The sequence below is a fragment of the Gavia stellata genome, chromosome Z (assembly GCF_030936135.1).
Source record: "Gavia stellata isolate bGavSte3 chromosome Z, bGavSte3.hap2, whole genome shotgun sequence".
Classification (NCBI taxonomy): domain Eukaryota; kingdom Metazoa; phylum Chordata; class Aves; order Gaviiformes; family Gaviidae; genus Gavia; species Gavia stellata.
In genome coordinates, this window is record NC_082637.1 from 6,314,538 (window position 1) to 6,329,425 (window position 14,888).

At 37.3% G+C, this 14,888-nt stretch overlaps 1 protein-coding gene across 1 annotated transcript in view; it reads left to right on the forward strand.

Moving 5' to 3' along the window:
• The first annotated feature begins 1,566 nt into the window (after positions 1-1,566).
• RIT2 (Ras like without CAAX 2) overlaps positions 1,567-14,888 on the forward strand; it is a 180,207-nt gene continuing 166,885 nt past the window's right edge. Inside the window, exon 1 of the mRNA XM_059834121.1 lies at positions 1,567-1,669. Coding sequence (XP_059690104.1) covers positions 1,567-1,669 — 103 coding nt within the window. The remainder of the gene's footprint in view (positions 1,670-14,888) is intronic.

Below are 14,888 nucleotides of genomic sequence, written 5' to 3' on the forward strand. Positions count from 1 at the left end.
TTCTTTACTGAGAGAGTGGTGAGACACTGGAATAAACTGCCCAGGGAAGTGGTGGAGTCACCATCCCTGGAGGTGTTCAAGGAACGTGTGGACGTGGCATTTTGGGACATGGTTTAGTGGGCATGGTGGTGTTGGTTAGTTGATGGTTGGACTTGATGATCTTACAGGTCTTTTCCAACCTTAGTGATTCTGTGATTCCATGATGCTTTACATCATATCCTTAATCAGGCTATGATTTTTTTGTTTTATTTTCTTTCCTTTTCAACTTTTAATTCTGTATTCCTGTGTAGTGCCATATGTTGACTTTCTGTGACATAATTGGAGGAGTGGACAGATGAAGCTGTCTGGCTTCCAAGATACTTTACTAGTTGCCTCTCCTGCTTCCATTTCTCTGTTTCCTTAATAGTTCCACCTGTCATAAAAGCCCAGCACTTTTCAAAGGAAAGCAAGTTTTTGCTTTCCACTCCTTTAGCAGTAGATGCTTTTTGGTCCTCAAAAATATTGCACAACAGTTAAAGCTGGGCAAGTATCTTACTATTTATCACATTCTTTAAATATACTAGATCTGTTAAGGACATCATCAGAAATCAATGAAGAGCTGCAGTCTTTTGTTTTAAGTTTTCACTGAATAATTCTAATAGGACTTTTTCACACTGGATGTCATTCACAAACTTTTTGCTTTATTCTTTTCTTATTTATTTCAGCTGACCACATTGGTTAGATAAATCACTTGATATTAGTATGAAATACTTATAACAATTTGCTTTTCTTCTTCACTTACATGGATATTTTTTGGATGAATAGATCTTTCCCCCTCCCTTCAGTCCCAATCTCCTTCTGAAATTCTGTGTGGGGAAAAAAGAAAAACAACAAACAAACCTTTTTTCAAAATACCTGGTTTATTCTGCAAGTAATTGATGCAAACTGAACTAAAAGAGAATTGATCTGTGGTCAAACATAACCTTAGAAAACTTCTCTGCTTTGCAGTAAGCTTCATGAAAAACAAAGACTCTTAAAAGTTGTTGCTTATTTCACTTCCAATAGTATTAAACGTAAATCTAGCAAACTTGATGAAAATAGGATAAATATTTAACTCCGAGGTGGCAAGGAGGTTGTCTGGTCTGTTTTATTGTTCTTTAAGATTCAAGCAAGTGCTACATGGAATAACAAGCATCGTAATTAAGAAATGTGATCTATTTTCTTTTTCTGGAGGTTCTGCTCATTTGATTCCAACGACACAGCAACACCCAGAGGTACCAGGGCTCTTGAGCCTCACAAAACTGCTTCTGTCCAGGAAGAGAAACACAGAGAATGATACAGAGCTGGGAGGGGGCAGAGAGAGATTTTTATTGGAAGCTGTTAAAGTGGTTGCTATGAGACCTTCTCCAGCTAACACAGGCACAGCAGCGCGTGTGAGGCTGATAAATCGTACCTCTTGCATTATACCTTTCCTTTCTGCTTTTTTTTTTTTTCCCTAACACAGCTTTTATAGTTGTTTAAGATCAGAGAAAGCACCTGCCAGTTGCTTTTTCTTCCCTTTTGCTCCCTTCTTCTGCGCTGTGCAAGATGGAGCTAGAAAATGAAATGATCAGCTCCTCCAGCAATTCTTCAGCAGGCTCCAGAGAGTACAAGGTGGTGATGCTAGGAGCAGGGGGAGTTGGCAAAAGCGGTAAGTTTGAGCGACAGCATTTGTGGGGAGAAGGGGTGAATTGGGAGTGTAAAGTTTACAGAACGAGAACATTGTTTAATGAGGGGTTTCATTCCTCTTTCTCTTGCACGTGGCTTGGATAAAAGACTGTAATTCGTGACTGGGGCAATGAGTCAGCTTAATTTGTTACGGACTGAAATGGTATAAGCATTTGTAATTGGATATTTTGGTAAACCGAACCTTGGCTCCATTGTGTATGAGGAGAGAGTGGTCAGCTTGCTGCTGTTAGTTTAACAGCGAGTGGTCATGTCACTCTAACGCTTGGTGAGGGGTGATGGTTTGCTGGGTAGCGTAGACGTAACTTGTTGGCCTGCCAGTCCTTGTGCTCCGGCAGAAATGAAACTCACTGCAAAGTCAGCTGTACAGTGCAAAGTGTGGAGGATACCTAAAGTGACTCTGTTTTCTTCCCCACACCTTCTTTTGACTTTTTTGCTGAGTGTCATTATGGCTCTAGTGTTAGTCTCCTCTCCTGTCCGGACAGTTACAGAATGCCTGTCTGAGTCTCGCTCCAGGCGATAAGGTAGATTTGCAGCATATTTTAATATCGCTGTCCAGCGCTGGCAAGATATGCTAGTGTCTGACAATGGTATCTCTTCAGAGGAGTCATTATTTTCTCCAGACAATGTTTTCTTTTTCCCAGATATTATCACCTTTGATTTATTCTCACTGACGCTAGCATTCTCTGTTCTTAAAAAGACTTTGCTGAATGTGCAGTGTTCGTCTCAGAAGCCAGTGTATTGAGCCGACCACACATCAAGCATTTGATTACATCTTCTGGAAATTCAAAAGAAAAAGAGAAGATGACAACAAACAACAATAAAAGGATAATATAATATAATATAATATAATATAATATAATATAATATAATATAATATAATATATCCAGGCTAGATTCCAAAGAAATTTCAGGATAAATAAGCTGTGACACTAAACTGTAATAATTGTGTAGATCAAACAAGTTTTATTTCCTATTCAAACAGCAAGACAAGGTATAGATGCAAAAAATTAAATATCAGGAGTGGATATAATTTCCTGTCTGTATCCATAATCTCTGTTTTCTTGTTATGTTTGGCTTCAACTTCAGTGGTACATCTTTCAGTGAAAGCTATTTCCCATCAGTATAGTTTAACCCAGCAAACAATTCTTGCACAGATGTTATGCTATGATCACTATATAAAATGGGAAAGAAGAAAATATTGGTTATCTCAGAGTAACTTTCTGCAATTTCAAATTATTTTTTCCATGGTAACGCAGGTATCCAGGATGTGTCAGATGGAACTTTCAGTAAAATGTCACTTTTTTTTTTTTTTCCTGAGTGCATCCAAAAGATGGCAGCAATTTTTCCCAAACACATTATTGTAAGAACAAAGTCATTTTGAAGACTCATTCACCAAAACAAAAGATATTACAAACAATACCATATTCATAGTATAACTGAATCACAACAGCTAAATTTTATATACACTTTGAGGAAATTTTAGAGTTCCCATCTACTATTAGATAAGAGTTTTAAAGCATAAATGAAGTTTATTCAAATCTTGTTCAGAAAACCTTAGCTGTTGATTTCATGAGAATAAAACTTTCAGATCTGTGGATTACACCAGGGAATGATACATCTCCAAATCTGAGAAGGACCACATAATTATTCTAGAAGAACTGGGTGTCTAGTCTACAGAAATAAAAGTAGGATGAAGTGGGTGGTTATGACATTCAGTGGGATTAACGAAAACCTTCCGTTGTCTTCACAAAAGTGAAACTTGTGAAAAAACGGCAACTGAGAATTAAGAGTCTAGAAGAAAGGAGGGAGGCAGTTCATCGTTTACTGGCTGTGAACATCCAATGTGGAATGTGTGTGAAATATTTCAGTCAAATCCTGAGATAGTCCAACTGATATAATTCTGATAGAGATAAGGAAAAATTGATGTCCTTCCATAAATCATGAATTCATTCTGACTTGTTTAAACAGGATTAATTTACACTGGATTAAAAGCAGAAAAAGGCCTGAATGACTACTTTCATTCTCCAAGATGAGCTCTGCTTTCCCCTAATGACCTAGATTCACTCTGTCCAGGAAATCATGAATTTAGCCATAAAAAAGGGTCACGGTAGAAAAAGGATGAGAGATGAAAAAAAATAGTTCAATTTCCAATTTAGAGTTTGACAGATAAGTGATATATTTGATGATGTATTGATAATATCCTGACTTCTTTCCCCTTCCTTTCCCTCCTCCTTCACTTTTTAAGTCATGATAAAAGCAGTAACAGCTGGGGTTAAGTTGCTGAGTGGGAAACTTCTTTAGGATGAAAGCCTTTTCATTCCTCATTTTGTTCAATATTAAATAATTAAGGTTTGGAAAGAATTTTCCTTAAGAACCAAGCTGCAGCAATGTTAGAAGATTTCTTTTCACCCTGGACATAGTTCTCTTCTAGAGATCCCCTGGGCATTTTGATCTTCTGTTTCCCCCCTTCTGCTCTCTTATTCTGCCACTTCATACTGTATGTATGGAGGTCTTTGCATTGAAAATTCCATGATCATTACAAGAGGCTGAGGGTGGCGATTGTATGTGAGGACAGGAAGGAATGAGGAAAAGAACACCAACAATGGATGTTCTTTTGACATTGGCGTTTATAGAACATTGCCTTCGGTTGTCATGCTTGTCTCTTCAGTTCTGTGCTCCAAGATGCCAGACAGTCGCGGAGGACAGCCAACCTCCTGTTATTTGGGCTATTCACTATAGTAGAAAATTTCACAAGAGTTGGTAATAGAAGATAAACTTAGCACATCCAAGTCTGATACCCACACAGTCAGAGTAATGATGTGTAAACTGTAAATGGTTTAAGAATTGTTACTTAAGGGTCCTCACATTTCAAAATCAGTGCCACAAAAAAATAATAAAAAGAAATGTCTGCCACTATTTTATAGGAGGAAAAAACATCACCCCAAAACCCAGAGTATGGAACAAACAGGTAGTAGTGGTGTTTAATTACAAGGTACAAAGCTATATGTAAATTTTCCTGGGAATTGATTTTTGTACCGTAATTATAGATTATAGATTCACTAGAATGAATTATCCCTTCTAAGACTTCTGAAAATAGAACTGTTTTTGTTTTCAGAGCAATATGCTAATTTATCACTTTGTGTAGGTTGTGTCTGACATCAAGAACAGCTATATACTCTGCTGCAAGTTCAGATCAAAATTAGGCTAGAACCAGGAATTAAACTGAAATGAAGTAAAATAAAGTAAACTAAATTTTCTACTGACTCACATTTGATTATAGTCCATACTGAAATTACACATTACTAAGGATAGTTAAATTTCAATGAAAAAATTATTTTGAGACTCGCTTTTCTCTGGTTTGATGACAAATCTCTGGTCAACTCAGTACCATTCAAACCTGCCTCAAGCTGCCTGACGTAGGGCTTAAACCCTAAGAATCTTAGTGGTTTTGAAACAGGTTTTGCTTACAAATACCTTCAGAAATCTGCATCATCTGGACAGTGAACCTAGTATTCTCATGGTCCCTACTCTGATGCAGCTTAGACCCCTGGGTTTATATCTATCATTCAGTGTTACAAAAAATACACATGAAAGAGTCTCTAAATCCTGAGACCATGAACTGCTGGTTTGTATTTAGCAAACTAATTACACTAATAACTATTAACTGCAGCACTTTCTGCAAAACATTAACAATACTTAACTGAGGGGTTGCACAGTGACTACCAAAAGGAACAAATTGATGTACCTGTGCAACTGAATAAAATGGAAAACCTCTGTCTAATGAAAAATTGTTATTACCTAGGCATCCTTCAAATGTTGATCAGATTGCATCATGATCTAACTTTATGTGCATCTTCTCGGCTGAATGAAAATGTTATTCTAGTTTGGGGTTTTTTTTCCCTAATGTTAGTTAAAATTGATTTATTTTAAGGGTGAATATGATCTACTGTTATTCCTGGTAAATAGAATTACATGTTTATCCATAGAATGGGTATATCATAGATGTAAAGTGAATTTCATGCTACTTTTCCTATGAAAGTTGCATTTCAGATGAGAAAAGGAATTTTTTAAAAATTCAAAAACTAATAAATATTTGTGGCTAGTAAGTTGGTTTTTTGTCTTAGAGAAAATGTGAATTTTTCAAGATTTATTTCTCAGACTGATTGCCAGTTTATTTGTTGCCACCTTAAAAAAATTGAAGGGATTATCAAATAATTACCCCAAGATTTTTGTAAAATGAATATATTTTTTAGGTTTAATATACAGGTTTGGAAAACATTTAGATATCTATTTCCAGGCTTCAATCTTAAAAAAAATTAAAAAGAGGGGAAGAGAAGGAATTAAGAAAAGATTTTCTTAGGGTTTTTAGAGGAAGAGTATGAAGGAAAGTATTTCTCAGCCTGATCTAGTTAGGGGAGGCAAATTTACCCCATTGATTCCCTTCAATTTTTTTTTTGCCAGTGTTGCACAGATATTTCTACAGATACAGGTGACTCATCCAATTAATTTCAGGATCATGTGTACAAAATAAGTTCCAAAATGTGTGAAAACAGCAATGTTTTTGTTATGTGGGAACTTCTGTACCAAGAATTAGATTAAATCCCTAATTTTCTTTTATTTATGTGATCAACTGCCTTTTTTTGACTAGTTCTACTACTTCTGTCTAGATAAAGCAAATGCTGTGCCTATTCATTTCAAGCATGTCCTCACAGTAAGAGTCCCCAGTAAATACAGATAGCACAAAGGAGTGTGTACTGGAGAACTGGCCCACTCCAGCTCTTTGTTAATCCCTTGGAGATAAACTAGCATGTGATCCAGGCTACACTGGAAAAGGATGAAGAGCAAAGGCAGAGATTCCACTGGCATCAAAAGACCTGAGGTTGAAAAGTACCATTTGGGTCTGCTGATGCCCTTCATACACCATCACAAGGATCAGTATTGTAGAACACACTTCACATATTGATCAAACACCTTCTCAGTAGAGTTTTTTTGGGGGAGGTTGGTTTTGGTTTGCGTGCTTTTTTTCCCCCCAATATGCTCTCAGGTAAAGCTCTGCTTCCTTAAATGCCTGGTAAATGGATCAAGGGATACTCTGGGCTTCTATTGTCTTCTGAGCCAAACTGATACCCAGAATGAAGGTGGAGGATTAAGTTACTGCTCAGTATGAGTCAAGGTGAAAAAAAGTAGCCTTTCAATTGTCTGGGCATGCAGTATATTGCAGTTAAGGCAAACCAAATTGCTTTTTCCCCCCTCAAAGTCAATATAAGTATAGTTTTTGGTGTCTAATTTGGTGCTGCTTCTCCTGTCACTGCACAAATACCCATCTTTTTTTAACTGGAGTAGAAATTGAGATACCCAATTAATAAAAACAGACATCTGCATCCCTCTGAAAATAAATGTTTGTTCCCTCATCATCCTCGGTCTGAAAAAAGGCAATTTGGATTTTTAAGGCCAAATATAAGACTCTGGGAATTTCAGGGAAATAATTAATTATACTCATCCAAATGAAGAAGGAAGGAAGAAAAGGGAAGGAAGAAAGGATATCTACTTGTTGACCAGAGAAAAACTTCCTTGCTTAGTAATTGTTCTGAAAGCATAAGGTTATCAATCAGTCAAATGACATATAAACTGTTGGTCACTTCATAGTACTGACTGTAACCTGTGATCAGCTGTGACCTGATGTGGAAGTGTCAGTGCAAGGCTGGGAAAGGAAGAGAGGAGACAGCAGAATAATAACAATAGTGCAGCCCAAAAGACATGGTCATACGTCTTGACAATTATGTATCCATGCAGAAAAAAGTCTTAACTGAACACTGTAAACCCCCAGCTAAGTTTGTCACGTCTGGGATGCTGCAAACTCAATTACAGTCATAGTTCTAATGAAGAATTACAAATGTTATATGCAGATTGATGGTGGCGTAGGTTGTCTTTTTTCCATGAAAAAAAAAACATTGTAGAGAAGGCGTACCAATGCCAGACAACCACAGCCCTGGGTATGGGCAACTTCCAGTTTTTCCCATAAACCAGATTAAGCACTGGAGTCTTTATAAATGCAGAGTTCTGATATATTTATGATCTTTGATAACAAAACTGTTCCTATGTTTCAATTACCTTCACAGATAGGTTATTGAATTAGTTTCTGTGTAATTCCAACTTCTAGCCATTTTATCTTACCACTTCTTTGTTAACAACTTTGAAAAACTCTCTGTTCTCTTACTTTCCTATCTGTTAATACTTATAGACTGATTAGTTCACACCTTGATCTTCTTTCTCTTCAATACATTGAGCATCTGAAACATCACATGTAGAAGCTTATTTTCCTGCTCAGAGCATTTCATACCCTTAATTCGAGTGCCCTAGTATTTCCACATCATTTTCTGAATATGAATTCCAAAAATTCACATGTTATTTTATTAGTGGTCTTACTAGAAGCAAGATTGCGTACTGGTTTCCTCTTGACAGTCCTTTTTTGTTCCTCTGAGAATAATGAATTCTTTTGTTCGAGTATAGTTCACAGAGATCACATTCAGAGAAATATCTGCAGTAACCTTTAAGTTACTTGCTCTTTCTCCCAACACAGTCACCTGTGCTATCACATCACTAGTGATGACCTGAATTCTGCATTTCCATATGTGTTATCCTATTTTGGAAGTATTTTCCTGGGTTGTGACCACTGAAGATGATGATTCAAATAATTCTGGACCCATTTCTGATATTCTTCATTTATCTTTAGTGTGTTTGTTATCCACTTGAAAGGATTAAACACATTGCTTATTCAGTAATTTTCTTGACTACGGGCAGACGTTGTGGCCAGAATTATTTGCCTTGGGGAAATGAGTTAAAGATGTTTTCATTATTTTGCCTTGTCACATAATTCAATGGCTGGAGGGGTGGAGGATTCAGTTATGGCTCCTGCATTTAATAGGATGGTTTCTGCATGTGAGATGCCAACTGGCTACTAAGAAAGCTGTCTGCAGTTCTGGTTTCTTCAGTACCAGAAGCCATCTGATAAATAGGAGAGAGTTCAGAGAAGACCAACAGAGATGATAAAAGGGCTGATGCAATATGATTTATAATGACAAATGACTATAACTGTATTCAAATAACTCTGTCAACCAGTAGTCCATGATTCTTTATTGAGCAACTTGCATATGTATACAGTGATTTAGTGTAAATGGGACTGGATGCAACTGTAATGTGAATGGGTTGATCCATCCAGCTTCTCCCATCATAACATCCAGATGATGAATACCCATTTGGATAAGGCTAGCAAGTGGGCTAGTCACTGTCTATGCCACTTTGGCACAGGGGACAGAGAATTTATTATATTTGAAGGTAATAAATATCAAGAAAAGAAGACACATTTTCCAAAATTTGAGGAGGAAAGGGACCAGAATTGTTTAATGGAGAGTAATCAGTTAAGTGGTAAAATTAGAATTAAAACATGTATAATTAGAGATGTATGAGATCTTCAGGCCTGACTTCCTCTGGTCAATAAGAGCAGTATATATCCTTAACCATTTGCTTAAAAGCAAGACAGAGCAGATTGTGGAATAATCTTTGACAGGAACAGGTTGGCGAAAGTTGTATTAATCTAAATGGTTTACGCTAATTTAAGATAGAATACATTATAGAGATTGAGCATTGATGAGCAAATATATCTGAACAGAAAAAGCATTTACAGTCTTCAAACTCTCTTATAGAGGAGAAGGAATACTGTCATCCTCAAAATTATGAAATGTGTTAAAAGTCCTCAGGACTTGTGGCCAATGTGGCATTACTAATGTGTATAACCACCATCTTTCTTTGTGTTCATACTGCTTAAGAGAGATCCTAAGGGTGATCTCAAGACTGGACTTGTTTCTTGTATACAACAAAAATAATTTATGTTGCCTCACACAGAGTTAAAGTGCATCCTTTAGAGTATAAGGGCTCCTGTATAACTGGAAACACGCGGAGGGTGGCTCCCTAACAGTAATGGCCATCTAATGTATATGTTGGGTAGTGGTGCAGAAGGAAGGTAAGTAGATGTTAGCTCACCACTTGCAAAAAAACTGTTCTCTGTTCTGCTGATGGAAATGGCACTTACTGATTCGGGACTTTCATCTAAGCCTCTTCTATGTGAGCAATGGTGTGAAGTGATTAGAACTCATGGTATGTTATATTAATGAATCTGCTTTTCATAGTGTGATTTATTGAAAGAGGGCTTCACTTACATAGTGAAGATCTCAGTGATATATATACTGCTCAGCTTTTCCCATTCATACTGCTTGCTATTAAGAGATAGGAAACCTTCTGGGCTCTTCCTCAACAACAGGAATTGAACTATCAAGGACCCTCCTGGTTTCAACCACACACAAATCTGCCATTTGAAATGCCCAGATTGAAGTCTCAAATAAGGGAACAAGTACTGTTTCATGACAATGACTGGGCACTGTCGGTATCTTTGTTGTAAACAATCTGTTGAGGCAGCCACAGGAACTGTTTCCCTTCCAAGCCATCCCTGCTGCTGAGCTGAGCCATCTGCAGCATTTTCCGCACACGTTATCTGCTAGAATTTGGATGAGATTAAATCCATTAGGGACATTCTTGAAAGCACAATTAGGGAAGATTTTTTTTTTCCTTCTGTTGCTGCTTTCATCTCTTTTCCTTCCATACTTTCCATTTTATTTCCTTCCGCTCCTCTGGTAATCCTTTTCCACTTTTAATTTGTTCATTGACTTTAATTAGTCTCCCTTTATGCCTGCAAGCCTTTCTAATTTTTTTCCTAGAAGCTAGAAGACTCATCATGCTCACACAGCTCCACTGACAGGTATCAAACGTTACCAAAGCATTGTGCAGGGTCCCAGTTTCAGACAGTCTTGCTGTCTTGGGAAGACACTTTGCTGCAAGCTATAGTGATCTGCTAATGCATTACCCGCCCACTAACCAGATCCCAGTGGAAACACCAGCTAAAACCACTTTGTGTCAAGTTGTGTGGAGAATATCCAAATGAAGAGAGCGTGTATGTGTGTGTGTTTGCATATGAAAGACTATCTCAGGAGTCGCCAAGTTGGCCTATTGTGATTCTGGCCTCCAAAAGAGGTATGCTTTCAACTCAGTTACCTGTTGTAAAGCAGTGTTTTATCTTTTCATTCAGATAAAAACCAAGAATGAAACTAGTTATTTCAGGGGACCCAAAGGTGGACCCACAAATGGTTATAAGTTTTAAAAATTAATCTCATAAGCTTTTGCAAAGTAAAAGCTGTAATCAGCTGAGAGACTGATGCATGTAGTTCTTTAGCTTATATTGACTACAGTTACGAGAAGAGCTGTCGTTTAATTTCTTTCCTTGCAATCTCATTGAAGTGCTATGCAGTTTTGTAATTCTGTAATTCCTGTCCTTTTTCAAATGCACAAAATAAAGGAACCCTAGCTGAAATGCATATTTTCTGTCAGATCCTGTGATTCCTTTAGTAACTTTACTAGCCTATTACCGGCATGACACCTTGTTGCATTGTACTGAACTGTTGCCTGCTGAACAGGATCTGCAGGGTCTTTACAGAAATGTCTCTTTAGCAGCTTGCAAAATATGTACCATTGTTTCAGGTTTTTACTCAGAATGTTCAAAACCAAACCCAAGTATTGTCAAATTCTTGAGTCTTTCAAATCAGCAGAACTCTAACTTCTCAAATCATGCAGAATGCCAGGCAGGCTGTAAAGTTTCCCCTTCTCTAAAATTTTGTCTGGAACTTTCTTAAATAGAAATTATGTTCCTTTCTCAGTTTTAACAAAAAGTAATCATTAGACATTTTCTACACAGTGAATAATCTTACTTGGGTTGCCTGGTGACAGGGTCATCTGTTCACTCATCACACACAGTATACCAGAGGTCTGCTTCGTACAATATCTGCCACTACATACAGAGAAAGAATGTATTCCTGGGCCTCATGAGGTCTCCTTATGTTTGTAGATATGCTCTAGAGACCCTTTATTTCTCTACTGGGAATACAGGGGAAGAAAGAGCAGTCTATCACAGTAATCAAGTAGTCCCCCATGAGCTCCAGAAACCTGGTTTCCTATGCCTTTCTTTCACTTACAGCAGTTTCAGTGGATTTTCCAGTGTCTAATAATAGCTGCGAATTTGCATCATAGTCTCTCTCTCAGTGGGTAGCCTGCTTACGGATCTGTTTTTATAAAAGTGGAAGTCAAAAGACCCATTTTTTAAACCTTTCCTCCATAAAAAATGACCAAGATATTTAAAAGGCATTAAATATCTGACATAACAACAAATAATAAATCACATAAGCTTCCACTGTTTTTCAGATAACATGCTCAAAAAGACATTGTCTGTTATATTTGAGGGTGGATAAGCGGTTAGGAAAAAAGCAAAACAGAAGAGACAAAAGAAACAAACCGAGCAGTGGCAGGGGGAAATGTAACAAAGGTGAACAACTAAGAATAGAGAACAAGAAATCAGGAAAAACAGATGCATAGGAAAAAGATTGAGAAAGCAGAAAACTAGACGAAGATGAGTAAAAACAATGGTAAGGGAGTAAAGGGACAGAAGGAAAGGGCAGTAGTTCATATTTCAAAGAGCATTGGTTTCAGATGTTGTCTTTTTGTTGTGCTTATCCTACTAGATGCCCATGGTTACACCCCAACATTTTCTGCAGGTCCTAGTGGCCAAGAAGTATACAGAGGTCAAGTTAGTGGATCTTTCTCCTGCCTTTGTGACTTCTTATCCCATGTTTCTCACCCACTGGCTTTTTTTTTTTTTTTTTGTCAAACACTGGAAGAGGCTGCCCAGGGAAGTGGTGGAGTCACCATCACTGGAGGTGTTCAGGGAACGTATGGACATGGCACTGCAGGACATGGTTTAGTGGGCATGGTGGTGTTGGGTTGATGGTTGGACTTGATGATCTTAAAGGTATTTTCCAACCGTAGTGATTCTGTGATTCTGTGATGCTGTAAAATAGGAAGCTGGAGAGGCAGCAGCACAAACCTTCTTGGCACAGCCCTTTTTTCCCCAACTCTTTAGGTGCTGTAGAAGCTTGCCTCAGCCACGGACAAGGCTGAGTAAATCTAACATTAGTATGAATTTATGGGGTGCTGGGCAAAGCAGTGTTTCTCCTGTGTGGTGTTCTTACAATCATCCAGAACTGAGAGGAGTTTGTGGGCTCTAGCCTTAGCAATACGTAGCACCTAATGAAATCAGTAGGAGGCCCAGCGTTTGTTAGACTATTCTCTGTTCTTTGAAAAATTAGATACATCCACACAACAAAATCTCATGTAAAATAATGAATCACAGTGGTACTAGAGATCTATTTCACTCAGTACCAGGAAATAAAATTAAGTTCTGTTTTTCCCCAATCTGGGCAAAATGTCAAGATGCAAAGCAAAACTATATGTATTTCTATGTGTTTTGTCTTATTCTTCGTGACCCAGCTGTTACCTTTGCTCTCACTGCCTAGCTTTTATTGCTCATCACACTTGCCTATAAACAAACAGCTACCTCCCCATAATCAAATGTGGACAAATGGCTGTAGGAGGAAAAATAAAAACAAAATGCCAGTGACTATAAACAGATTTAAATACACATATCATTGACACATACTCATAGAAGATTTATTTAAGTGTAAAGTAACACACATTTTCACTCTTTAATGAAAACAGTTGTTAGTGCCAACATGTTATTTAAAGAATTATAAAAAGCTCTGCAAAACCCAGTAATATAACCACTTCTACTGATTGACAGTGACAGTGTATTTAAAGAATAGTATTATCTGGTGATTGAAAGCCTTTATTTCCTCAATGTCATTGACGTAAAAAGAACTATGGATCAAACTAGTTTGCAAAACTGCATCATACTTTTCTAAAGCAACACTGTGCCTGTTGGACGAGTATTAGTATATTAAGTATTAGTTAAAGCAGTTTTTAATGTTGGGATACTTTATGGTGGTGTAACTCAAAGAACTTAATAAGTTTGTGAATAAAGTGTATTTCTCCTTGTCTATAAACAGGAAAAATGCAGAAATTAAAATTGTTGTTCCAGGAAATCTTTAACTGTTCCCTTCCTGACTCTGAGTATCTCAAATGAAGTTGATAAAATTTGTAGGCAGTGAATACTTTGTAGGGTTGGAACTCATGGGAATATCTTTGGCACCACTGGCGTTAATTTAGTCACAAGAAATAGCAGGATGTGGATTGGGAAGAGATTAGATAGGCTGTAGTAGACATGATTGCTCAGGAAATGACCTAAGTAGACAGAATACCAGCTTGCACTGTGATGAAAGTTCCTGAGGGAATCAAAGGTTTCCCCGGCTCACAGTTCAAGTTCAATGCAATAGACAAATAACATGAATAATTCTTTTCAGGTTTAGTGCATAACAGGTTGCTAAACAATCATTAAGAGGTTGGAGATAGAATTACTTGCTTCTGAGTTCTAATTCCTTCCTCTCACTTTTCTCTCTTTATTCTTGCAGGCTATCCCTTTAAGCATATGGTAGAATTTATGAGGGATGTGGGAAATGTAAAATACCACCTGTTTATGTTAGTACAGTGTGTGGAGCCTATGCTATCTTTCAAAGTTCTTTTTATCCTTCTCATAAATTTACTTCAAGTATATTTCTTGCTAATAAAATATTTTACCAGGAATATGGCAGTATTGCAGGGCTCAGATTGATAACCTATTGTGAAATAATTTTTCTCTTTCTATTTTAAATTTTTTATATTTCTAATGTATTTCTATATTCATATTACTTTCAGGATGTTTAACATATGATGAGTTTCCCACAATGGCACAGTGTTAAAAACTTACCTATCTTCAGAACCATCTCTAGCTAAACTGATAACTAAATACATATTTGTTTTCTTTAGCACTGGAAAACCAAGATAGGATGGGCCTTATTTGTTCCGTCAGTGTCTTCTGTGTCATATCTGTTCAGCTCAGTGATTACTGTCAGTATTGTGGCGTTTAAAAGAAGAGCTGAAGAGAGAGTGGAAATGCAATTTGTGTTCCGTCCTGCCTCACGTATCACAAAGAAAACTGGCAGTTTAACGCAGACTCTTTGCTTGACCTTAGCAATAGAGCAGAAAGAATACAGCTCTTTTTTCTTATACTGAGAGTTCCATCCAAATGAATGCATCTTTATGGGGAAGCCACTCACATCGGAGTAGGTGGGGAGGGAAGGGAAACAGGG